Genomic DNA, 26,228 nt, shown 5'->3' with positions numbered 1-26,228 from the left:
CACTGGCAAACTGCTTCTTGAGAGTGTTTTGACACAGAACCACTGTGTCTTCATCATATATATGGTATATGTTTATATTGGGTTGATTGGCTGCCCCATCCCTGGCAGTGTTCAGGGCCGGGTTGGACAGGACTTGGAGCAACCTGGTCTCATGGAAGGTGTCCCTGCTTGTGGAGGGGGGTTTGGAACTGGATGAGCTTAAAGGTCCTTCCAACCCAAACTGTTCCTTGATTCTATGATGGCTTAGGATTCATAAATCCCATAGGATATTTGCTGTTGGTTTGCTGGAATCTGCCTACCTCTTCTCTGGCATATTTGTGGATGAAGCACCCTCAGTTTCCCCTGGTCTTCTACAACCTCTTTCCACCCGAAGTACATCTGATTGTTTTCTTTCACCTGGCACTGCATTTTCCTCTTAGTTTTGTTCAAACCTCAGCCTTTGTAAAGCTTTTAGAGTTGTTCTTTCATACTTCCCCTTTTGTCACATACTTCTCTCTTTCCCAGTGTCCCTCCTTCATGGTTGGCAGCTGATTATAAATAAGCCCATTCAGCATAAAAAACCTAGACAGTCATTTAATGTGCAAAACATCTGGTTTGTTCCTCACAGAGAACAGAACAAAGACAGTATATTTAGTTCATGAGGTATTATTTAGAAAAGCATCTCTATTCAGGACAACACTTACATGCTTAAATCACATTGAAGTCTAAGTGTCAAGTTGAGTACATACTTTTTAGTGCTGTTCTGAACAGAGATGGACTTGAGTACATGCTTAAATGCTTTTCTGGAGCATGACTGCCCATAAAGCTCTAGTAGACTCTATTAGTTAGCTGGCACTAGTGTTATTAGAACTTCAACTCATTTAATTCAGGGTGCTTTTTGTAGAAGTTTCCGAATATTGATTAATAATACATTGCAAGTGTTTATTGGTCTTCTCCAGCTGTCCTAAGCTTGCGGTCAATGCCCATTATTTTCTATCAATCTAGCTGGCTGACAGAAGCAAGTGATAGTGAATGCATCTCCCTATGCAAGCTGCCATCAAATTTTTCACAAAAATCCATTTCTTCTTCCACCAATTCTAATAATGGAATTTAAAGTTAGATTAGTTTGAAGCAACTTTAGTTTTTGCCCCCAACTGGCAAGCAATTAGTTTTATGGAAGTTGAAAAATGAAAAGTGGATTGATTCAAAGCAGCATTTCCTATTGCAGGCTTTTTGAAAAGGCCAAACGGAATCTCTGTGAAAGCAGATTGTTCCTTGCCCCACATGTGTGTGTCCAGTTGTAGGCCTGCCAGAAGCACTGCTTAATCAGACAAGCTGCTCGTAGGCCTTTGGAGGCTGTTCCCCTCCAACCTCCATACCTGCTTATGCAAGGCAGGGACCTCTGTAGCAACTCATTTGGAGTAATTAATCAAACTGCAGCCGTACTGAGATGCAGAGGAAGGCTGTGCTAATGGAGTCATTATAATGCCAGCGCTGAGAATTTATCAGGATTAGAGATAAATGTGGTAAAACATCTCTAGGTGGGATTTTGATAGGGAAAGATAAAAAAAAAAAAAAAGTATGTAGATCGTATTGCTTAGTTTGTAATACCCAACTTCATGCATAGTTTTTCCCATCATGTATTTATAGCCTAAAAAGAGAAAATGGTCAACTTGCAGCAATGATAGCTGTAACAGTGAGGAAGAAATGCCGTTATTGTAATGCTTGATAATCACCTCCCACATCACTGGCATGACTTGGGGCCAAGGGGCGGGGAGAGTTGCTGGCACCCTCTGGAGGTCATACCTGAATCACACTGTGGTTCTGCCAAGCTGTAGATGTGCCTTCGTGTGTAACTGTGTTACAGATTATATTGCTGTAGCGGCCAGACCTGAAAATGGGCCTAAAAAGAGTCAATCCGTGTTTGACAAAAACAGAACTTGATGGTCCAGATGCAACTTCTGGCTTAGAAAGTTCTCAGACCATTGACGGCAGGGACCTCGAAGAGTGTGTGCAAGGAAGGGTTGCACCGCTTGCTCTTTGCCCGGGGGGGTTGTGGAGTCTCCTACACTGGAGATATTCAAGGCCCGCCTGGACAAGTTCCTGTGTGATGTACTGTAGGTTACCCTGCTCTTGCAGGGGGGTTGGACTAGATGATCTTTTGAGGTCCCTTCCAACCCTTGGGATTCTGTGATTCTGTGATTCTTGTGCCTGTGAGAGACAGGGTGTTGGTGTGTCAATCTGAGTTCTGTGGCGTTTTCATGCTTTTATGCTTGTCTAATCCCATTCTTCATTTTTGTGTGTGCTTACAGGACACGGAAGTCCTCAACACGGCCATTCTGACAGGCAAAACGGTGTCTGTACCAGTCAAGGTGGTTGCTGTGCAGGAGGATGGGTCCGTGGTCGATGTTTCAAACTTCACTGAGTGCAGGTCAGCTGATGAAGACGTCATAAAGGTAAGGCACCCGTATGGGCTGGAGAACAGAGTTTTCACACTTTTCTGCTCCACCACCAGCATGCTGGGACTTAGCCCACATTAGGGACCTTACATCAACCGGTTGTTTTACAATCATGGCTGTTTCTGATGGGGCGCATTGTTTCCATGGTGCAGAGGAGAGCGGTCCCCAGAGGTTATGAAGGGTTAGCATGTTTCCATCAACTGGAGCCCTTTTTTCTGGTGTGTTCCATCTGGGAGAGAGGGAGAGGGCTGCTGAAAGAGCAGTACTAGTGTTTCTTTGGCTGGCCAGCCAGCGCTGATGAGAAAGAACATGTTGTCTGATACATTCCACTTGGGAAAAGTCAACTCCCCACACTGGGGTCTTTGTTCTTGTGTGGCCTTTTTACATCCATTATTTAATAATAATGATGCAGTATATTGTAACAGTGTACAGCAAGGTTTCCTACATGCTTCTGACTGCTTTCCACTCAGGAATTTCTTACAAGTAAAGATACTGAACTGTACCAAATGTCTGGGAGGAGTATGACAGAGAATAGAAAGTAACAATCATATTGCAAACATTCTTTGAATGGGAGCTGGGAGCTTTTAAACAGTGTTGTGGCTTGGGGTTTCTTAATAATAAGCTTAACGGGTCCTCACTCCCTGCCATTGAGATGAAAATAGGATAATGTGACTTTAGCAAGACATTGACTGTGTGACTTCTGACACCATTGCATGGCTTTCCACTTTTAGCTCGTCATTATTTTTAGGCATAAAAGAGGTAGTTTTGAACTTTTTTAATAGGTTTATTTGTTTCATTACCTGGTTTGGGGGTGTTTTTTTTCATGTTTTAAATCACAGAACAGTTTGGGTTGAAAGGGACCATAAAGCTTATCCAGTTCCAACCCCCTGCCACAGGCAGGGACACCTTCCATTAGAGCAGTTTGCTCCAAGCCCCTGTGTCCAGCCTGGCCTTGAGCACTGCCAGGGATGGGGCAGCTCAGCACCCTCACAGGGAAGAGCTTCTGGCTAATGTCTAATCTAAATCTCTGTGATGTAGACTGACCTCTGCAGCTTAAAGCTATTCCCTCTTGTCCTGTCCCTACAGGCCTTTGTCAAAAATCCCTTTCCAACTTTCTTGTCAGCCACTCTAGGCACTGGATGCAGGACTGCGGGGGGGATGTCACTAGAGTGAAGTAGAGGGGGAGAATCGCCTCCCTTGACCTGCTGGTCACTCCTTTTGTTGCAGCCCAGGATATAGTTGGCTTGGGCCCATGCTGAGCTTCTTGTCAACCAACACCTCCAAGTCTTTCTCCTCAGGGCTGATCTTAATCCATGAGATTTAACTTAATGAAATAAACTTAAGAATTGACTACAATGAATTCTGTAGGGGTGGGCTTTTTTTGTCATTATATATGTATGCATATACGTATATCTTTCTTAGGGTAGTCCTAGAAAGATAGTTTCTTTGTTTCAATTCCAGGAAAATACAGCATATTTTATATATAAATGCTATAAAAATAGTGTAGTGGGGTCGCCCTTTTTACACAGTAATCCTATAACCTGTAGTTCTTACGATAAACTGCCTCTGTAGCTTTCAAGAAACAACTTTCTCCCCATATTCTAGATACCAATTGTGTTCTGTGCGAATGTTTTCCTTTATGTTCTCTTCAGATTGGATTTGAAACCCACATCCTGTACCTGTGTGCTTCTAACCTATTATTATAACCTCTTTGTAGATAAGGCTGCAAAGGTCCTAATAGATAGCTTGTACTTTGTCAGATAAACTTCCATGTTCTTTAGCTGGCTAAGGAATTGCACACTACAGAGCTCTTTATTTTGAAGATGATATACTGGAACAAAAAGTGCACCTTGTGACAACTCTGAATAAGCTTGTTACCAATTTTTGGAATAAATTTCATTCTCTAAACCAAACAAAACTTCATTGCATTTTAGCTTCAACAACAAAGATATTACTTTGCAGTTAAAGAGATTACAGAGCTACTGTAACTTTGTAGGTATTTCCTCTTTCAGAGACCTATAGGTAGGTGAAAGATGCCACCCTTTGAATCCTAGGTAGCAATAGGAGAGGCAGGGTGGGTTTGGGCAAAAGCCTTAGTGAGGCAATCTCTGCTCACTTCTGACTTGTTTCATTAAGATTTAGCTCCATTTATCATGAAGGGAAATAATAAAATTCAGATTATTGAGCAGAGGCATGTGTGCTGTTGTATCCTGAGACAAGATGATAGCTTGGGGCTCAGTTACAATGTTTGGTGCTTTTCAGACCTCAGGGTGTTGTACAAAGGACATTAGTGTGATACTCCCTTTTCATGGAAGTGACTGTTCCAGTGTTTAGCCTCAGCCAGTGATGGAATAGGTTTCTTGAGTCTCTAGCCTGTGATTTTGTATTTTCCCATATATATCAGGTAGGGAAAGAAAAAAAAAAAACCACAATTTCTTTTCCTGTAAACCAAATTTTGTCCTTACCAGAAGGAACATGAATGACTGTTTGTGACTATCTTAGTTGTCAAAGGAAAAGACTCTCCTGATAAATTTTGCTATTCTTTTTTGCTGTGTACTGTACAGCTATTATTTGATTAATGGCTGTTATTTATCAGTTGATAAATATGAACAATGAATTGTTCATATTATGAACTCCGGCACCAAGTTATATATCATCAACTTATTGCTGAGCCTGTCTTTTCTGTGCACTTCAGAAAACCAGATCCAGATCTAAGCTTTTCTTTCTATTAATTTTCCTTGGACTTGACATAGTTAGAGAACACTGGGCTGAACAAGATAGGAAAAGATCAGGGAAAATACTCCTATTCTTTTTCCACTAATAAAGTTAATATCTGCAGACAACATTAGAGAGATGTTGCATTTCAAAAACCTGCCTGCTTGAAGTCCATCTGGTTCAGTCAGCAGTTCTGGTTGTTCTGGTTCCCAAATTTCAAAGGTATGAAGCTGGTAACTAAGCAAGGCTTGACATGACCTCTGTGAGCAGAGACAAGATTTCTAGTTGTGGTTGTGGATTCAGGAAAGGAAAGCTCTTGTCCTTGACCATCGTTCTCTCTTGCTTTTTCAAAACGGGTTGTGTATACAGGTGGAGTTAGATCTGCTCCAAAGCACCTTCAAGCTGATGAGCATCTTCCCATTCCTTTCAGTGATCTAATTCAGCACAGACCAAAACACAGGCCAAAATCCTGCACAGGCTTTACAAGATTTGCACTTTAATTCTTTTTCGCTTTGGTAGTGTGTAAGTTGGTACAAATCAGGGTTTCATTTGACTCCTGTGTAAATTATTTGAGTGTCCAATCACTGACAGAAAGGAGAGAATGCCTCTGGGATTGTTTCCCGGAGCTGGTACCCAACTTTCTAATATATTGACCCAATGAAGAGGTCTGACCGCGGTCTTCACTGAGTTTATTTTGCATCGTCCTGGTCATATAAAATGGGAGTAGTGTTATTTTTGTGAAAATCACAATATGCCTATAATGGATTTCAATCACAAATTACTGAGAGGTGCTCTCAGGCTGAATGCCATTCAGATACCATTTTTTTTAACTTGAAATACATGTATTGGTTGCAAGATTGAATCCATAACCATTAATTACCTGAGGTAAGATTTAGTACAGAGCTTATGCGCCTGTATTTCTTTCAGCAAAATGAATATTCTGTTTACAAGCCCCTTTGCTAGAATCAGTATTGACTTTGCTTCCAAATTTGTGTTGCCATTTCTATATAGGTCATACTGCTAAACCCTCTAATAGGAGTTGTCAGGCATTTTGGATGTAATTGCCTAATCTTAACCTTCTTTTCACTGTTAATTCTGCCTTTATTGTTTCTTTGTAATTGCAGAGATATTCATATTCTTTTGGGCAGAACAGAGTGTTGCATTCTTAACCTTTTATTTCTGTTTAATAGCTGATGATTTAGCAGACAATTAATGAGACAATTCTTTGATCACTGCTGTAACACCATTATTTTCGATTAAGACACAATGAATCGTAGCTGGTTTAAATAAAAACAGACTTTGGCCCAGGCTGGTATGTATTTATACAGAACGTGCTTCCACAGGCAGTTACCTAGATGTCACACTGATATAAATACTACTCAGAGGTGGTCAAATAGGTAGATGATGTCTGAGTGATTTATTTGTAGGCAAGAGATGGGAATCTTTCCTATTCTAAGCTGTGTATTTCCTCAGCGGAACAGTTTAATAGCTTCCCAGCAAGAGAGTATTTCAGTCCACACTTTTCAAAGCCTACCTAATTAGTGGTAAATATAAAAACACATCTCTTGCTTTTTGACCTTGCATTTTTTGACCTTAGCATGACTTGACCCTCAAAGGGATCTCACAAATAAACTTGGCTCAGCAACAAACCCTGGTCGCTACAATTGCTGATTGCTGCAGTTGGACATAGCTCTCATTACTGACCAACCATTTTGACAGGCTGCCTTCTAAAATACTTTGATGGAAACATTCCTGTAAGTCAGTGGAACTCTTTTGCTTATTCCATTATTGAAAAGGAGCATTGAACGCTGTTGGCATTTGAAGGAAAAGATTGGGTTTATGATTAAAGCACTGAACTGCTTCTCAGCATTAATTTCCATATCTCTTGCTGATTTCCTGTGCGACTGGGTAAATCACTCATTCCTCTTGGAATGTTGCTTCCTTATCTGCAAACAAGGTGGAGAAATAACATCCTTTTCCCAGCCTTGGCCTGCCTTATGTAGTTTCTGAAGCTGCTGCTGACTCTGAATGGACAAAATCCTTATCTCCACTAGAGTCTCATTAACTTCAGTGGTCTTTTGCTACAAACTCACTTGAAGGACTTCTCTCCCAGTCTCCCCACTTTTCCTGCAAATCGAAGCTAAGTCGGGTTGTGGAGGTGAAAGGAAAATAGTGGTGGATACTTGATGGAATTTATTGAGAAATTATTCAGCTACTTTGGTAATGGGCAATGCACTGAGAGATAAAGGATCTGTAGGAATGGTGGGATGAACCTTTCTATATGTATGCTGAACCATGGGGCCTCAGTCTTCATGGGTAGGGGAAAAAAGCCTTAAGGAAAAAGATGAAAGCAGTTTTACCATCACAAGGCCCACGTTTGCTGATCCATCCTGCCAGGAAGTGTAAGCACTGCTCAAGTTGTGCTGGCCTGTTACACTGGGTTTTGCTTGCTCCCCAATGGCTTTTGAGCCACAGGTAGAGGGAAGTAACGAGTTATACCAACATTAATGATGGAGGGAACACCTTGAGATGGTTTATTACAGGGGGAAGTCTAACCTGAGGGGCTTTGGCACAGTCAGTCTTTACAGCTGCTCAGAATCTCCAAACAAGATCCATACACTCCTTTTTCCTCCCTGTGAAAGTGCCTTTAAAAGCCTGAACCACAGTAATCTCACATGAAGAACCATTCTGAAAACATTGTGGTTACATGGTAGTCACAAACATCACCCACAAAGCAGCATCAAGTGAGGCAATTATGCGGACAGCTTCTTAGTCCAAATGTTTACCTCAGTGGTGCACAAATGAAGGGGGAACAGCTGCCCAATGAATTCATTCTTAAATTAGTCATGTTTTCCCATCTCTTGCAAGTTACCCGCAAATTGACTGATGGTTCAAATTAATCTGGGCAGTAATTCAAATGGCTTCCATGGAGGTACACCATGGGCTAATTTAGCCTAATTTTTTGGTAAAAGAAAGGGCCCTCAATTGAACAGACAAGAGTCAGAGGGCCTCATCCTGCCCATTTCCACCCACATATAAAGTGCAATAGAAGAGGCTCATTGTGCCCAGGCACGGGCATACATTAAGAACAATGGTGCTTCGATAATACACCATGAACTCGCCCTGCACGAGAATGCACTTTTCATGTTAGCTTGCTAGAGGAAAGCACTTCAATGAATTATTCTTCACCTTTTCATAATTTCCTGTCTAATTATAATGAAAGTAAAATTCAAACCATACCTCCTACTTTTCTAACACAAACCTTGCCTTGAACTCTCTATAATTAATGTTAAAACAATAGAAGCCCTAATTTTCCTAGCAGCAACCAGCTAGGCTTTATCTAATGTGCAATAAAATAGTGTAGGAAAGGCAGGAAAGGTAATAGCTGAAATAGATTGAATCTGAGGAAGGTTTTTCCCTCTTCCAGACAAAAAGCAGGTGGGTGACTGAGGACCTTATTCAAGTACTTTAGGCACAGTGTTCTCAAACCCCCCAGCACAGTAACTACTGCAAGGATCCATAAGGAAAATAAAACATAGGGAAAGGGAGGGATACTGCGGTTCTCCAATTTAGATGATACTAAATTTTTGGGAACACTTCCTTGCTGCAGACTCACAGCATATCTTAGGACAATTTACAAAAGGAAGTGCCTGCCTGGAGTTGTTAAATGCAACTATTTATGCAGGAGCTCTGGAAACAAAGCCAGAGCCTGTAATTCTCAAGTTCTGCAGCTGCTTCCCCATTAAAGTATGTGATCAAGAATGTAATGTACTTGTACATAAAGTGCAGCTAATCTTACTCCTCCATCTATCCTATTTTTGAGTACCTTATCCCTGTATTATCCAAAAGCTTTATTTTGTGGTCACTTGCGCAGAAACTAACTCACTCCAGGAGTCCAAGCTCTTTCTGGAAGCAGTTTAAATACTCTCTACTTGTTTATGTGATGGATTTACTTTAGTGCCAGTTGGTATAGTCCGCAAGTCATTTTGAACTAGATCTTAGTTTTTAAGTGATCTTTTTCTTCAGTGCAGCCGAATGCTGCCGAAAGCCCTGGAGGCTTAACCACTACTCCATCGTGCCCCGGGGCAGGGGATGGGTTGGGGCTGTGGCAGACAGCTGATCAACTAGAAAGCATGTGAAGTGTGACTGTTTCATGTGGTGAGTCTGCCTCCCTGTCCATGCTGTCTTTTTAATCTCACCTGATTAGTGCCAGTGAGTCTGTATCATCAGCTCCCATGAAATCAGCTGTTAACAACCTCAAGTCGCTGTCAGCTTCCTCTCCATCTCTGGGAGCTGAGGTAGTGGACTCCACAGTCCATTACAAAGCCCCTGAAATAATGACTTCCCTGGTGCATGGCAGAGGCAAGAGGTTTATGGCAGTGAAGTATTCCTCAGCTGAATAGAAGGAGTGCTTAGGAGGTGAGGATCCTGCTTGGGACCAAGAAGTTCTGGTTTACTTCTGGTTTAAGCCAGACCTCCTTTGTGAAGCTGCTGGTCTCTGTCTCAGTAGGGCTACTGTGGTGGTAAGGACACTCTTAGCCTAGTGGGACTTACTGCCAAGAAGCCTGTTGAATATTGTGCCATCCTGTCTTTTGCAGCCGTAGACAGGTATGTCTAACTTAGAGCAATAATTAAATATCCCTGAGTTGGTTGCAACTCATCAAACCTTTGAATTAGAGCTTCTTATGATTTCTAGTTATTTTGGCCAAAATAACACCCTCTTTGCCCCCATACAAACTTCATCTTTATGAGTCATAGGAGATAGGCAGGAGAGTGTGGCAGATCTCTCCACAATATGTCAACTGTTGAATTAAGGATTGTGCCTTTTTCTGAAGTATCAGAGGTTCTGACATTCGGGTCACTGGATTGTGCTAATTAGTTCCATACGCAGACAAAGAACGCTCAGAAAAGAGTAGCTCAGCCTTGCTGCATGTTATCTTAAAAATATCTGACTGCATTTATCTTAGAAAGTGTTCTTGTTACACAGCAACAGGTTGAAATCTATGTTGTTTTATGATTGTGCCAAAACGAAACCTCGGGTCTAGAATCATATTTGCACACAAACCAGCTCCATGTATAGCAATAATGATGCCAAAGAGGCAATCTCACAAACTCACATATTGAAGAATTAATATTCTGTACACAGTACACATTGTACACAGTTTATAGCAAAATATATGTGTGTGTCTTCCTGAAGCTATTTTTAAATACACACAGTCTTCAAAGCCAGCTTGAGAAAACAGTGTTTTGTCTGGGAGAGGATACGTTAAGAACAGACCATGCCGACATGTGCAATTACACAGATCTCGGCAGAGATGCTTATGGTGTCTTCCAAGGGACCAGCTGCTGCTTCAGAGGAAGAAAACAATTCTATGGCTTAGCATTTGGCTGCTCTGAGAGCAGAAATGCAAAGGGCATGGATCCCAGTCCTGGGAAGCAATCATTAGCCACGATACTGCTTACGATAAACTCAATATTTTATACTAAGAGATGCACAGGGTAAACAACTCAGTCCAGGCTCATGGAAGGCAAATGCAGCCGTAAGTAACTGCTATTGGAGAAAACGGCAAACTTCTGGAGGCATTTTCTCTAAGCTGTCTAGGAAATAAACTCTACTTTATAAACTTTAATGCAGTGAGCCATTTAAATATTTTAATTGCAGATGCATGAACCTCATGGATTCTGAGGCTTTTATACCTCTTGAACTCTCATTCTGGCTGGGCACATTAATTCAGATTCCCCTTGTCGTCAAACCCCTGGGGCCAAAATGTGCTCTCAGCTAAAGTCAGGCGACTCTGTGAAAGGCATTGGAGTGACAGAGGTGTTGGAGAGGGCAAAGTTTGCTCCATGTGAAAGTTAAAACAGCCATTAGCTGTCAGCTGAGAAATGTCTTTGTCTTTCACCCTCTTCACTGATGTGATAGTTGAGAGGAGTAGACTGGGCAGCAAATGATGCTTTCTGGATGGCACAGCATCCCAGTATAAGCAATAATGTTTTAGGCACCAAAAATGTATGTTAAAATGTACATACAATGCTGAATCTTTCAGCTCGCAAACAGGCTCTGTGGGTCTCAGTTGGATTTTGAATGCAGCTTGAGGATATGTTCTTGTGGTTTCACTTATCCACACCTGTGTTTTTGTGCTGTGTTCGGAGATCCATTCCCTTGAGAAGCATAATTGGAGTTGAGGATGAAGGTGATAAGGCTGACACGCCACCATCATTTTGAAGTGCAGTTAATTTATCTGACATAAAAAGCACCTCCCATTGACGGTCTCCAGCTCCTTTCTCCTCTGCGGTAGAAGACTTTTTTTCTTGCTATGTTTTTAATTATTAATGTATCTGCATTCTCACATAGAATTGGAAATCAAAATGAAAACTATTTTGATTTCCATTACAGGAACAGCAACAAGAGGAGAAGTGACATGTAGCCAGGCAGATCAGGACTGGGATGTGTCTGGGATTTTGAGGGGAATGGGGAAAATCCAGCCTTAAGGAATAGTAACTAAATACTGGATTGATGACTCAGACAAGTCATTAAATAAGGATGAAAGAACAAAGTGAAGTTATAAATGGTATTTCTTTTGCCATTTGCATGAGGTACAGGGAAGGGAAGGTACGTGCTGATGCGGGGCTTTTCTCTCCTTCCTCTTGCGTTATGCACTGTAGTAAGAGCGCCTGTTGGTTTCAGGTTAATTAAATGGCAGGATTTAGCATTTTGGTTTGCGTTGTGGATTCTTAAGGTCTGACATATACCGATGTCACTGTACCAAAGTGTTCACTCCCACATGATGACTTCCTTTAATCGCTGGAGAGGTTAAGAGCTGCTTTTGTGAGTCGAGTCAGGCTGTCGGAGCATGGTCCAGGTGTATCTTCAAAAAAGTCAAGTGTCAAGCAGTGATTCAAACTTTAAAATTTGCATTTGTTCAGTAGGAAATAGAAACTAAATTCATCCCATCTACACTTTACAACTCCATATAGGGAAGATTTGGAATTCTGTGATACTCAGCTGGGGAATTAATGCAGCTTTCCACTGAATTCAGTGTGAAAATGAATCTCTGTTTTGTTAATATTTGGTCATTTAATTTTACTCTTTTGATGAATTTCTCCTGAGGAAAAGCATTGGGATTGCTCCGTGATTTTAGGACAAATAAGCCCATTGCTTGTGGGTTTCTGTTAAAGTACCTGGTGGTCAAAAAACTCCCAGGGCTGGCACTGGTAGCAGAATCCATGTCCTGGGAGGCAAACAGGAACTTCAGTCACCTGAGACCTGCTAGAGAGCACCAGTGGCCCTATGGGCTGAGCAACACAGTCCTGCCCTGGGCTGGGGAGTAAAACCTCCCTGAAACACCCGCCTGGATCCGCAAATCTGTTGTGAGCCAGAGAAAAGGAAGTGGTGTAAGAAACAGGGGAATAATGAGCAGAGATATATGAACTGTTGCAAGCGTCAAGAAAAGGCTGTAAAGTGCATGTGTAGGTCACTGAAGAAGATTTGGGTGTTTGAGTTGCAGCCATTTGTTATTTGTGGAGTGCTGATGCTGTACTCATGTCTGTATGGAAGTCCTGTGTACACAGTGCATTCCCTACAGATCTCACAGCAGAGCCAGAGTTACACGGGCTTCCTACAATACAGACATTGTGGGAGGTAATCCTTTACTGAGCTACTTGTACAAATACCCAGTGCAGTTTAGCAGTGAGGGGGGGGACGACATTACCTAGGGACCAGAGAATGGAGATGGCCCAGCAGGAATGCCAGTGAGGGGCAGTTCTTTGTTTGAGATGCATTGTGAGAAATGGCAAGTTCCTAGCAGGAAATGCTGCCTCCTATTTATAGGCTTTATTTATTTGCTCTTTCCCAATTGCTGCTTCTGGGATTACTGTTTGGATTTAATTTGCAGCCCTTCTCCAAAGGCTCTCAGGCTTTCTTCTGAAAGCGTCAGAGAAAATCCTTAAGACACACAGCTCTTCCTCAGATCTCTTACACCCCCCATTATCCACTGCAGAGCAATATTAATGTATGCCCTTCCTTATTGTTTTCCTTCCTAATTCATTTCTTTCCACAGAGGCTCAGCAAGCGCCAATTTTCCAAGCGAGCTTTTAATCGGCTGAGCCCAGCGTGGTTACTGTGCTCTGAGCTAGCTGCCATTTGATGCAATCAGTGTTTCAGAATACAATGATTTTTAGGTTTTTCCCCCCAAAACGGAGTGCTGTATGGCCAGCAGATAACTGAATAATACAGCCAGCTGATAACACCTGGCTGCCAAGAAGCACAGAATAGTGACAGTGCTGTGTGAAAGCATGTAACCTTTGCCTGTGAGGTCTTCCCCAGCCAGGTGCTTGAAGGTGGTGTGAAAGTTTCAGAAGATGGGGCACAAAGAAATGGATTATTCTGATGTTAAGAGCATAGGGGAGGGGGCGAGGGGAGGAAGGAGGAGACGGAACGCAGCGTGCTGAAGTATTTCTCGCTGCTGGAATGTTTGCTTTGAAAGGGCCTTTCAAAAGTACATGTTGCCAGGGGAGATTTTCTCTCCACAACTTTTACTGATACCCCACAAATAAAAGATTTCAGTACACCACTGCTGGAAAACTGCGGATTGAAACGGTCCCTGCGACACAGCAGCTGTGGACTTACAGCTTTCCCCAACCTGTACTGAGTTTAGGTGAGAGATTTTCAGTGTAAAATGAGAAGATCCTTCCTTGAAGTGAATCCTTCCTTGCTGTGGTTTTAAGTACATTTTTGTGCACTATAAATGCAAAGCCAATACTTGCAGAATTACTGGGTGAAGATCAGGGCTCTGGCACCATAAGTGAGGACAGACTAACATGAAACAAGTAAATGGTGGAAAGGGAACACTGGCCGTGGATACAGGGCTGCATTTTCCATAGAGCAAAGTGCCCGAGTTGTGTGTCTCCCCCTTACTGCAGCACCTTCTCTGACTCCTCCAGCGGAGGCCCAGGGTGGCTTTTTGTCCCTGGGAGGGACACTCTGTGGATACCACACAACGATGACTATTTAAGCTAGAGCTTGTTTGTTTCTTGCAGTGTTGTTGGTGAGTATGGTTGTCTAAAGTCTAGTAGACAGCCATTTGTTAGGACCTTCTGTTCGTAGCAAACTTGATAACGCGGCTTGTTTAATCGCCTTATGTTATTATTGGTGTTTTCATCCTGTGTAACTAATTTTGCTGAGGAAGAATCTGGTATTGCCAACTTTGATCTCCTGAATTCTTGTGACAAAATAAGGCCCATTTGAAGAATGCAGATGTGGTTCCGTACAGGAACGTGACTCCTTGGAGAAGGTGCTTGTTCCTTGAAGAAGGTTGCTGACATTGCGCGAGTGTCCGTGGCTCAGGATGGGAAGGGATCCTGTTTAGTGAGACTGGAGAGGATTTGAAGGCGGCTGCTGCTGCTGCCTGTGTTTCAAGTAATTATTTTCCTGTCTGTCGGTGGGAGTTGAGAGCGAGCTGCAGCAGCCCAGGGAAAAGCCTGAGGTACGTCAAAATGAAGGTGATTTTATATAAAGAAGGCTGGGATGAGACTGAGAGACAAGAACAGAACTAAGGAAAATAAACACAAGGTAGCCTGAAAAGCAGGAATCTGCCTGGAGCAGCTCATCATTCCCAGCTGCCCAGCCCGGTGCAGCATGTTGGTGCAGCCTTGCCTGACCCCTCTCCTGCAGCTACAGCCCTTGTGCCTGGAAGGCAGCACAGATACCCACCACCACCAGTGCTGTCAGCAACTGAGTTGGCCTTTTTATATCATGAGAAACAGGCCCTTTGTACCAGACCTTGTCCATGGCTTCTGAGCACTCTGGTGGTGCCTTTGGGTACTGTGAAGTGTGTGAGAGAAGTTTCAAAGTGCAAATGTGATTTCTAGATAGCGGCCTCTGGAGCAGAACAGGAAACCAGAAGTGCGTTTTGGTTAGTCTAGTTTGAGTAAAATCTTCTCTGAGTAATCCCCTTGAGTGTGAGAGCAGAGCTAGAAATGGGCTGGAGATCGGCAATGCAGAATACATCTGCGCAAGAGCGGCCCTTAATGCTGAACCAGTAAGTGCGAGTGCCCTGCACTCCACTGGGAACTGGTGACCTGGCACCAGCTGTACACTGTTGTGTGAGGCAACAAGGCAGGCAGCAAAGTGTAGAAAAACAAACATCTTTCTACCACAAGAAAGGGTGCTCTCTCCAGTTAAATCAATAGGACTACATCTATGATCGGCATAAAACATGAGACTTTATTAATAGAGTTATTTCAGTAAACAGAACCTATTAGCTTTGGTAGCCACCAACTGACTTCAGAGCTGCCTGCCGCAGGGGGATGCCGTGCTATCAAGATGATAGTGTTGGCAGGCAGAACTGATACCTTTAAACTCATGAGCTCTCCCCTCCTTGAAAGGCTGGAGTATTTACAGGTAAGGGCCGTGTCACTGCTGAGAACCCGGTGACCTTTTTCACATTACCCCTTAGCAGACAGCAAACGAAGTGGACCCACGGTGCCCCCTGGTACCTGCCGCACTGGACAGAGCCATTTCCATGGGAAGACCATCAGTGCGTGTCCAGGACGTGTCTGCAGGCAGAGCTTCAAGCCGGGATGTTGGAAGCGTGGCTGCTGAGACAGCGCAGGCAAAGGTCACAGGACACAGTGCCTCTGCCCCCCTGCTGCTCAGAGGTGACAGGCATTCCCTAGGGAGACTGGAGGAGGTTGTGGGGACAGGTTCCAGTTACGCTGAAAGCTCACAAGCTCATCTTTTAGAGGTGGTTTTGGTAATCCTTCCTTAGGTGTTCAGATTTCCTCGGGCATGCCTCCCTTGTGGCTGCGTATCCCACTGGATCACAGGCTTCTGTGCTGGTGTAGGAAGCCTTCTGGTTTTGAGATGCTGACTGTCCAGCTTCTAAATGTCTCTTAGGCACTCACCACCAACATAAACTAGGAGGATGTGAGGATCCAACTCTTTGAAGCCCCTTTGGAAAGTATGTGGAGAGTACAACAGATAGGGGAAGCCACATGGCTGTGAGGTCTGAGAGCTTAAAGGGACAAAAATGAAAGAAGAGTGAAAAGAAAAAGCAGAAAGAAAAACCGGCTGAAAGGGAAGAATGTGAAATCTTACCAGAGAATAAGGTGAATGGACAGGAAAAATACATGGCAGTGTAGTTAAAATCCCAAACAAAATAGCACCAAGCCCTCCTTTGCCACAGCAGTGGGAGATCAATGCAAGGAGCAGGATCAAGTTGGAAATGATGTACAGCTCGGTCAGGTACATTTGCCGGTGCTGTCAGCCTGCTTTGTATTCTGGCTGGTTTATTCTCGTTTTGCTTTCCCTGTCTCGTCTTCTAGGGATTTTTATCATGGGTTTTTTCTATCCCATTTTGGAGGATTTTTAACAAAGCACCATTTTTAATGACCCCTCTCCCTTTTCCAGCACAATCTGTCCGTATCCTCATGCACTCAGTAGCTCTGTGTGTGTAACAACAGCAATAAGCCCAACAAACCTATTGGCTAGGTGCCTCCTTCCTCCATGCTGAAGCAGCTCACAACCCCTCTGAGCAGGGAGCAGCAACATCTGCACAGGACACAGGCACAGGGATAGTTTAAAGAAGCTGTCAGGCTGCTTGCACGCTGTATCAATGGCAGGGGCTTTAAGTGAAGCCGTATTTCCCGAGACCCATAACAGAAGCTTTTAGGGAATATTGTCTGAGTGATGAGGCAAATGTGGCATCATTAAAGGGATATAAAGAAATGTGCATGGTCAAAACAAGTAACCACCCTTGGTGTGCTCATCCTTTGCTTACACCCCTGAGAGGATATGCTGCCTGTTAAGTCCATAACGCGCCCTTAGGCTTTCTGGTTAGGAAAGAGAAAGTTTAACTGCTACCAAGAGCAAATGGATACGTGTTTTCTGTGATTCCACGGTTTGAGATATATTTACGTGTTGTACGAGTTCTGCATACACTTGTGATGAAATGGTCTAACTTTAAGGAAAGACAGAAACCTTTTTGTTCCATTCCCGTGGTTTTTACATTCCGTGACTGTGGCATGTTTTTCTGTGTACATAGCCCTAAGGGAAGATGTTGAAAAACAAACCAAAGAGAAAAATCCAAAAGTACAACTGAAAGCCTATGGCAGCGCTCTGTGGTTTGTCACTTCTCTTTCATGCGTGAGTTGGATTGGTTATTTCTGCCCAGGTTCAATGGGGAAACTGAAGAGCTTTACAGATCTATCTTGGCATTTAGAGGGAGTTCATACAAGTACGTGCACTGCGGCTGTAGATGGGAGACTGACAGACAGGAAGAGTGCTTATTTGTAGCTGGGTTTTAACAGGGTCTTACTTGGTGAGAAGGAAGCTCGGTCCACTCAGACCATGTGGGCTTTGGAGCAAAGATGAAGCAGTGAAGAGAGTGATGCAGGAGTCGGGTAGCTCTACACTGATTTTTCCTGATAACTCAATCTCTGTCTTAATGTTAAAGCCAGCAGCAAACCACTGATTTTGGTAGGACGTAGTTTCTGAAGAGCTCTGTGGGAAAAGGGAAGTTTTGTGTCATCCAAGAAGCAGGAATTTTGACGTTTGTTCTCTGTAATTAGGAGGTTTTAAAAGTTCTCCTCAAACGAGAAGACTCTGTGGGCTGTTACGTGCTTTGCAGCCCCAGCACAATCTGTCTGCTCTGGTGTTGGGAGCTTCAGATCTGGCAACCCCAGGCTGCTCAGCGCAGGGCCACTGGCCCAAAGGCTGTGTCTGAGCCACACGCCATGGTTCCTCAGGGCTCCTTTTCTGTCTGAGGGCTGTAATAAGCTCTGTTCCTTTCCTGGTAAAACAGCAGGGTTGTGACAGTTAATTCTCGTTCTAAAATGCATCGAGGTGACTGGCAGAGAACCTCTAGAGAATTACAAACACTGTTCAGTGACTTGTGGCAGCGTGTGTCATGTGGGGCTGAAGTCTGTGTTGGGGTAGCAACATGTAGGGAAAGCTGTCACCCTTGGCAGTGCCGTCTCCTTTACCTGTGGTAGAAGACACTTAAACGTTGAGTGCTGATGAAAGAGGACATAAGGGCAGAAGGTGTCAGCGGGAGACGCCAGCGGCCCCATAGTCCTGCAGATCCTTCAGCTAGCGCTCAACCCACTGCCTGTTCCCTCCTCCCTTAAGCTTCCCTTGCTTTTACCTTGGGTTTCTCTTCCTCTGGTCTGGCAAGAAACCTCAATGAGGAGGAGGAGGATTTGTAGGTGTGTGGCCGTCAGCAACACCGGGTTATATAGGGGCTGCTTCCAAGGGATTCCATGTGCCCCAGGTGCAGCTGATGTGCGTGAGGTATGGTAATTCCAGTGAACTGGATTTGTGTGCAGAAGTTAAGCTTCTGAATGGAGGCCGTGTCACAACTGAAGCGTGCCATCTTCAGCACAGGCTTAGATCCGTTTAGATACAGAAGCAAATCCAGCACTTTGCCTTAAGGAGTTAAGCTGAGGCTCATGATTGTGTCATTCTGACATGAAAAAGAGATGAAGTATTTCTTGGAAAGATCGGCTGTGTCAGTCACTGTCTTCCTGACAATTTCAAGAGCCCCGAGACAGTTCACTTGAATGGAAATCTGGCCGCATTTTCAATACAGTGGGGCTTCTTTCTGGTGCACTCACCCTCAAGGACCTCTCTCTTGTCTCCCTGCGTGAGTGTTCCCTGCAAGTCTGTCCACAGGAGCCAGCTCCAAGGAGATGGCACAGCACAGTCCATGGGAAGCTCCCAGAGCCAGTGTGGGAGCCGGGACCCCTGGGACAGGCACAGAGGTGATGGGCAGGAGCTGAATTCCCCTTTTCACCCTCACTGTCTGCTCCTCTGTAGCCAGCGAACATTTTTCCTCATCTCCCCTGTGCTGTAGATAAAGCCCCTCTGTTGTTACCATTCTGCCGCCATTTAGAAAGTGCTTTTTGTGTGCATGGTATATGGGAATACTGCAGTTACAATAATGGCTTTACAGGGAGACACAGACCCTCCCTCCAGAAAAGTGACACCACTGGCTAGGAATCAGGTTCAAAATACTTTGGGGCCCTTTTGGAGCCCATCTGTACTTTCAGCCTTTAGGGAGTTCCCATTTTTAATCAGCCACAGATCCACTACAGATTGATGCTTTTCTTCATGTGATAAATCGGGGTTAGTTTTTCACAGACTGATTCCCACTCCAGGATTGGGAATTCTTCACAGGAAGCTCCAAATATGCTGAGCATTGTGCTAACGTGACAAGCGTTAGCAGGACCGCAGTGCTTGTGGTGCAGTGGGATGTACGGCCTAGTGATGGCTAGAAACTGTTTTGACTGCCTTGTCTATGTGAGGGCTGAATGGCCGGTGTCCTATAAGAGGGCTGTGCACACTTAAGTGTCCTTGCGCTTTTGTACACTCTGTTGGGGCATCTATGAAGTATTTATGGGGAAAGGGGAAATCTGGAGGTGACTTGAATGGTCCGGGAATGCCGAGAAACCAGCAGGCTCAGGAGAGCTGGTTAACTTCAGCTGTTTATCAACTGTTTATCAACTGTTTATCAAGCTGTTTATCAACTCCAGTGATAGGACAAGGGGCAATGGGTGTAAACTGGAGCATAGGAAGTTCCACGTTAACATCAGGAAGAACTTCTTTACTGTAAGAGTGACAGAGCACTGGAACAGGCTGCCCAGGGGGGTTGTGGAGTCTCCTACACTGGAGATATTCAAGGCCCGCCTGGACAAGTTCCTGTGTGATGTACTGTAGGTTACCCTGCTCTTGCAGGGGGGTTGGACTAGATGATCTTTTGAGGTCCCTTCCAACCCTTGGGATTCTGTGATTCTGTTTGTTGGGGTCTAGCCCTGACCAGCAGCTCAGCCCCACACAGCCACTCACTCACTCCCCTGCGTGGGGTGGGGTGAGAATCAGAAGGGTGAAAGTGAGAAAGCTCAGGGTTTGAGATATAGACGGTTTATTAGGTAAAGAAAAAGCCACACACACAAGCAAAGCAAACCCAAGGAATAGCTTCACCCCTTCCCATGGGCAGGCAGGTGTTCAGCCATCTCCAGGAAGGCTCCATCGTGTGTAATGGTGACACCATCACTCTAAATGTCCTCCCCTTTCCTCCTTCTTCCTCAGCTTTACGTGCTGAGCATTATGTCCTCTGGTCTGGAACATCTCTGGGGTCAGCTGGGGTCAGCTGTCCTGGCTATGTCCCCCCTGACTCCTCGCTGGTGGGGTGAGAGGCAGAAAAGGCCTTGGCTCTGTGTAAGGGGTGCTCAGCAGTAATGAAAACATCCCTGTGTGATCAGCTGTTTCCAGCACAAATCCCAAACACAGCCCCACAGCAGCTACTATGAAGAAATTAACCCTGTCCTGGCCAAAACCAGAACAGCTTTTAACTGATGTGCTATTTTTTTTTCAAGTACACATGCTTTAGAAACCCCTATTTCCCCATTAAAAATTCATTGGAAAAATGGAAGGATGCTCAGTACATGAAATTGAATGAATACGCATGTAATTGTTGCTTTTTCTTTTAATTTCATGGAGCCTTAGATCTTAAATTTCAGTCACAGGGATTAGAGCCATGAATCATGAACACTAAGTTTACTCAGTACACAGAAGATTGCTTTTAAAGCCCATTATCTTACAAAGAACTTCAGTGGAACTGAAGTATGTTACATCTGCCTGGATGTTTTCCCCTCTTACTTCTCTCAACGATGCGTAAATTATTCTGTCAGCCTATAACCCCATCTGTGTAATTCAAGTGGGGAAAAGGAGAGGGAGAAGCCCCCACCTTGGTTTATAGCTCAAACATATGTGTTAGCTTCACCTAATTAACAGCTTTTACAGACCAGGTTCAGTGTTTGCACTTACTCTTGGTGCAAGAAAGAGCTGGCACCATATGCTGTGGTTTCACCAGATCAACAACTCTTAAGCCCTTCTGGGATACCAGCTTATGAGTATGAAGAAGTGTTGATATTTACTTAAACTACCAAGTGTTGGTAATGCCTGATCTGCAGAAGTTTAAGGATCAAATACTTAAGCAAGAGACACCTTAGACAAGCATGTGCTTAGTATTTGTGCTGGTGAGGAGAGAGCCTTCATCTCAGTGTAAGAATGAAGATGTCTGTCTAGGCATAAGCATGCCTGTCTGGGAAGGATGCAAGCCCAGGAGAGGCTCTGCATCACAGTGACAAGGCAAGTAGAAGCCATGTTGACTTGAATACTAGATTGCTTAAAAGAAACAGATACTTATGGAGTAAGAATGGGACTGGCACAATTCTGATTGCAAATGGTGATGATAAATCAGTGGGGAGAGCAGAAACAGTAACTTTTAATTCTGACAGAATTAATTCCTCAGCTTGATTCCTGTAGAAAGCGTGCGATTAAAAGCTCATCTGATTAGCAAAGGGACTTGGTATGTAGCGCAGAGCACATTTTGGCAGCCACCATGTACTGCTATTAGCTGCCCCCAGTTGCTTTCGGTATTCACGCTACATAATCAATAAGAAGGAAACGCCAGAGCATCTGCCCTTCCCAGCTGCACCGCGCTGTGGAGGCACAGCGGTTATTACTGAGCCGAGCAGCAGGCTGGAGTCTGGAAGCACACCCACCTTCTTTGGTCCTTCCCTTTCAACCTGTGCATCCGCCAAACTCCCCATCTCCAGCAGGAACGCCCCTGCACTGCAGGCCGGAGTGAATGCGAGCAGCTGCTCTGCACCTGGGACTGCGATCCTGGCGGAGCTCGTGTGTTGTTTCATCATTTTGCATAGATCAACAGTTTCTGAATAGTGCACACTTCATTCAGTACAGCAGGTTTTTACATTCTCATTGTACATTCATGGATCACTGCACCTTTTCTAAGCCACGGCAATTGTCTCTTTTGTTACACCGAAATGTTAATGTCTTCCATGCTGTCCTTCCCTCTAGTTCAGTGTGTTTCAATAGGGGTTAAAAGGTAAAAACACTCTAAAACTCCAAATACCGATTCACATCCTTACAAGCTATATGTAGTCTCATCTCCCTCCTCCCCCAGTATCCTGCTTCTCTCATCAGTAGTGTTAAATAGTGACATCTATGGAGAAAATGAGCAGAGGCTTCTTCAATAAAACAAAAGGGTACCACTAACTATCGTGCTAATTGCTGCAGAGCTGCTGTTAAAGTGGTCTCATGTAGTCCACATGGAGCTCTGTGCATCTGTGTAACTGATCATCCCCTCTACAAGCCTGTTGCTCGTACCATCATATTTTTCTGGTTTCTTGAACATTCAGCACCTCAGGTTATCTGGTTTTCCTATCCTGTGCTTTCCTCGACGTAAGGTTTTCCTTTCAGTCTTATTTCTAACTCCCCTTCATAAATTTCAGAGTATAAATTACATTATATATCAATCATAAATTCGTATTTTGTACCAGTGCCATAAGTAGCCTTCAGGGAGTCTTCAAACATAGGTATGGATATTGCCATTATCTGCAACGTTCTGTGCAGCAAATTGTGGTAATGGGGCTTGTTCTCTGGGACCCTGAGCCACGTGTGAGGTGGGCTGAGTGCTGAAGGATTTGGGTTCCCAGCAGCTCCTCACTTACTTTCAAAGTAATTGGTTATCAGATTGCACGCTTATCTCCACTTAATTCAACTGGATTGCCTTCAGCAGGTGGGGGGGTGGAATACTGATATTCCTATTTGTTAAGTATAGCTCTTGGGCTGCATTGAATCACACCCTCTGGATTCAGTTTCAGTGTAACATTGTCATTCACTGATAAGATGAAAAGCAAACAGGTACTGAACACATGGGAAGGGGAGTACTTGACTTAAGCGCTTGCTGTTGTTTCTAAATAGGAAACCAGCCTTAGAATAGTATCTCTAGGGATTCGTATAGCAAACACTTAGATCTGAAACCCCAGCAGCTATTCCAGAGAACAGTACTTGGAGAACTGGTTTGCCAATAAAAACAAATTAATGTGAAAAGAATGTTTCAAAAATGACACTTCTAAGACTAATCTGCATGTCTAAAATTAAAAGGGAATAAAACTTCAATTTCAGCATCATATCATTGTCCACCTTTTACTCTGCATATTCTTAATCTACCATTTGCCTCAAATTGCTTGGAGACAATATCTGCAGACCCCAGTATATGTAATTAACTGGGGCAGGGGGAAGCCAAACTATTGCCAGAATTAACTGCATAGAAAGATCCTGTTCTGGCTGGGTGATGTCTCCTCCTCATGAGGGGCCTCTCCTGTCACTGTCTCTGCCACACAAGCCCAGTATGTTGTTCTGGGGCAGAACTGTAATTCAACTATGGCCAATTAGTTTTAACTTTAAAAGGGAAATGAAATATAATGACAGTTTCTACTTTTATGTTATCACTTGACACGTGCATATGGGCGAACACTGTGCACTACAATAATTAATATGTCATGAACATAACATGCAATTACAGTCAAAACAACAACTCTGACATTTTCTAGACTACCACCAGGCATAATTCAGGATTTAAATCAAACCAGCATTTCTTAGCTGAAAAGGGCTTGGAAAAACCCCTTTGTTTGTTTATTTGTTGCGAGACGCGAGGCGTGTCCTCCCATGCCTTTGTTAGTTTAGGAGAGATCCAGCAGTGGCTTTGGGCTGTGTGTAGTGCAGAAGGGATGGGAGCCAGGGAGCACAGAGGCTGTCTGAAAGAGGGACAAAGAAGAGGACAGGGAAGAAGAATAATCATCCTTTTTGTCTTCAGCTGTTACCCAAACACTAAGCCAGGTTCCTGAGGCTGAGGAGGTAATTTCAGACTGTGCTTCTAAAGCAAACATGTAGCAAAAATAATGTAGAAAATTATCCAAGCCAGATGAAAGGGTCTGAGGTAGCTCAGCAAGTACTTCCTTAATGGGCTGAAAAGACAATGCTAGGAACAATGCTGCAGAAAAGGAGGTAAAGAAAGCTTCAGGAAATACCACAGAATTACAGTTTTCAGATTATTGTGAGAATGAGCCATTTACTGTAGGCACCATTCACTTTAAAATCTTGTTACAATTGTTCTCTTTAAAGCCCCAGCCACAATAATGAGACTTTGCATCCCCTACGCCTTCACTGTGCACCGTTCCTCTGACCACTTCTGAACACCCGCGATTTGCTGGTCTGTCCTCCCTCCCTCCTCTTCCACAGGGGCTCTGGGTGGGCCTGCTTGCAGAGGACTTTGGTGGCTGCCACCAGACCATGCTCTGGGCTCCTTCTCGAGTGCTGGGCATCAACAACAGCGTTTTCTCAGGCAGGGACTGGAATAAGGTTGGGTTTTGCTGTTGAAAAAACCAAAACAGGGTTACAAGACTGAAGAGGCTGCTCATCTGTCCTGTTAAATGTAAGAATCTTTAAATGCAAGTAGATCTTAACTTCAGCAAAAATGCTCCTGTAAAGGCCAGTTCTGCTGAGTTACTGGTGGAGGATCTTTTGAAAGCAAGTGTAAATGGGACTCTTCCTAAGGGTGATTTTGAAATATAAATCATGTGGGCACCTGACTAGATAACCGAATAGCTGTAACACTCAGCCGAAGAGACTGTGTGTTACACCCAGTTCGGATACACACTGCGTGTGCCTCAGTTTCCTCTGGGTTGTAAAAACAGCAACATCATTTTGGGTTTTGCATGTCAAAAATTCACAGACGAAAAGTGCCATAGGACAGTTTGTACTTGGTATCATTCCTGCATCCACCTAGTCACTGCTGCTTCATACCAAATCAAACAAAAAGAATTAATTCCTTTTGGGTGGCATTTTTCTTTTAAAATTCGTTGTACCTGTTCATACAGGCCATTCATGTAAGTATCGGCGAGAAGTGTATGTCTGAAGGTGAAAAAAGATGAACTTGGAGATAAGGCCTGTGCTGGGAAGATGCCCATCTGGCAGGGCTCTCCCAAAGCCTTCTTGCTCTCTCCTCTGTGGAGAGATGCCGAGCAGGCATTCAGCAGCAAGCTCTTGTTTAACCAACAAACTCCTCAGCAGTTAGCAGCCAGGAGGAGTGTGAGTGCTTATTCAGTCTCCCGCAAGCTGAGGGTAAGGTATGAGCTCTGGAATAGAACCTGCATGTAAAGAAGAGCCATGTAGCAGGCAGTAGTTACTTGTTTTCTTGTCAGTTCCCATTCCCTCTATTTTACCTGCTCACTCAAAGGGTGTCTAAACCCTTTCTGACCTGACCATTGAATCCTTTCCCAATTACTGTTTTGGACTGCTAGCTACTTTTGTACTGGATTAGTCTAAAACGAGGAGGCCGTGACAGGCTGTAGAGGGCCAATTGTGCTTTTTACAATTACTTGTGGGGATTGGATCCAACCACCTGCTCCGGAGCCTGCAGAGGTTAATTACAGCTCTCTTCTCTTGACCTGCATACCAGAGCACATCCCAGCCATCCTGCCCTCCTGGCTGCAACCTGTCTCAAATAGCACTTCCCGATTTAGTCAGGCAGCTGACAATGGATGGTGACAGACTGCTTTAAACAGGCTTGCTGTCTGCATTTTAGATGAGAGGGTGGCAGCCTAAGTTTTTCCTGAGTCCTCTCACTGTGTAGTGTTTTCAGGAGAGATTTGTGTTTGAAGCATTTCCCCTCTTTCTTCAAAAGCAGCAGCTCAAAAGAAATCTGTGTTAAGTTACTGCTGATGTAACTCTGCCTGTGTCACCCTGCTGTGTTGGCTTGCTCCATGGTGAACCTGAGCACTTCCTGCTGCAGATAGCTGTGCCCTCCCCAAACTTGTACAAGCTCCCCTTCCAGCAGCATCACGAGCCACATTTGGCAATCATAGTATGAGTAGAAAAGCATGGAGGAGACTTAAAAAGGGAGAAGGTGAAGGTGAACATTCGCTGTAGACCATTAGCCAGAGAATACAGCTGGCACCGAGTCCCCAAAACTCAATGTGTGTTTCTCATTCCCTCTTCACTCTGGAGGGGTGTCAGAATGCTGTTAGCAGGAAATCACAGCTCTCATTTGAGACACGGATGAAACTAATTCTTTGTTCTGGGCCTGTTGTAGATCCTAAGTGGAAAAAGAGTGCTCAGCATGTATGCTGAACATGTATGGATCATAGAATCGTAAAATACCAGGTTGGAAGGGATCTCAAGGATCATCTGGTCCAACCTTTCTAGAA

The 26,228-nt window shown here is 44.0% G+C and overlaps 1 protein-coding gene and 1 long non-coding RNA gene across 7 annotated transcripts in view; one reads left to right on the top strand and one right to left on the bottom strand.

Moving 5' to 3' along the window:
- The window catches only part of TMEM132B (transmembrane protein 132B), a 243,399-nt gene that overhangs the window by 203,071 nt on the left and 14,100 nt on the right, over positions 1–26,228 (top strand). For all 5 annotated transcript variants that reach the window (XM_065692445.1, XM_065692444.1, XM_065692449.1 and 2 more), the window contains exon 5: positions 2,292–2,435. In XM_065692445.1, coding sequence (XP_065548517.1) covers positions 2,292–2,435 — 144 coding nt within the window. The remainder of the gene's footprint in view (positions 1–2,291; positions 2,436–26,228) is intronic.
- LOC136020851 (uncharacterized) overlaps positions 20,079–26,228 on the bottom strand; it is a 72,370-nt gene continuing 66,220 nt past the window's right edge. For both annotated transcript variants that reach the window (XR_010615520.1, XR_010615521.1), the window contains one exon: positions 20,079–24,392. This is a non-coding gene — a long non-coding RNA (uncharacterized LOC136020851). The remainder of the gene's footprint in view (positions 24,393–26,228) is intronic.

This window comes from Lathamus discolor, chromosome 12 (genome assembly GCF_037157495.1).
Source record: "Lathamus discolor isolate bLatDis1 chromosome 12, bLatDis1.hap1, whole genome shotgun sequence".
Classification (NCBI taxonomy): Eukaryota; Metazoa; Chordata; class Aves; order Psittaciformes; family Psittacidae; genus Lathamus; species Lathamus discolor.
The sequence above is the reverse complement of the archived record's forward strand: the minus strand, read 5'-3'. Positions and strand labels throughout refer to the sequence as shown.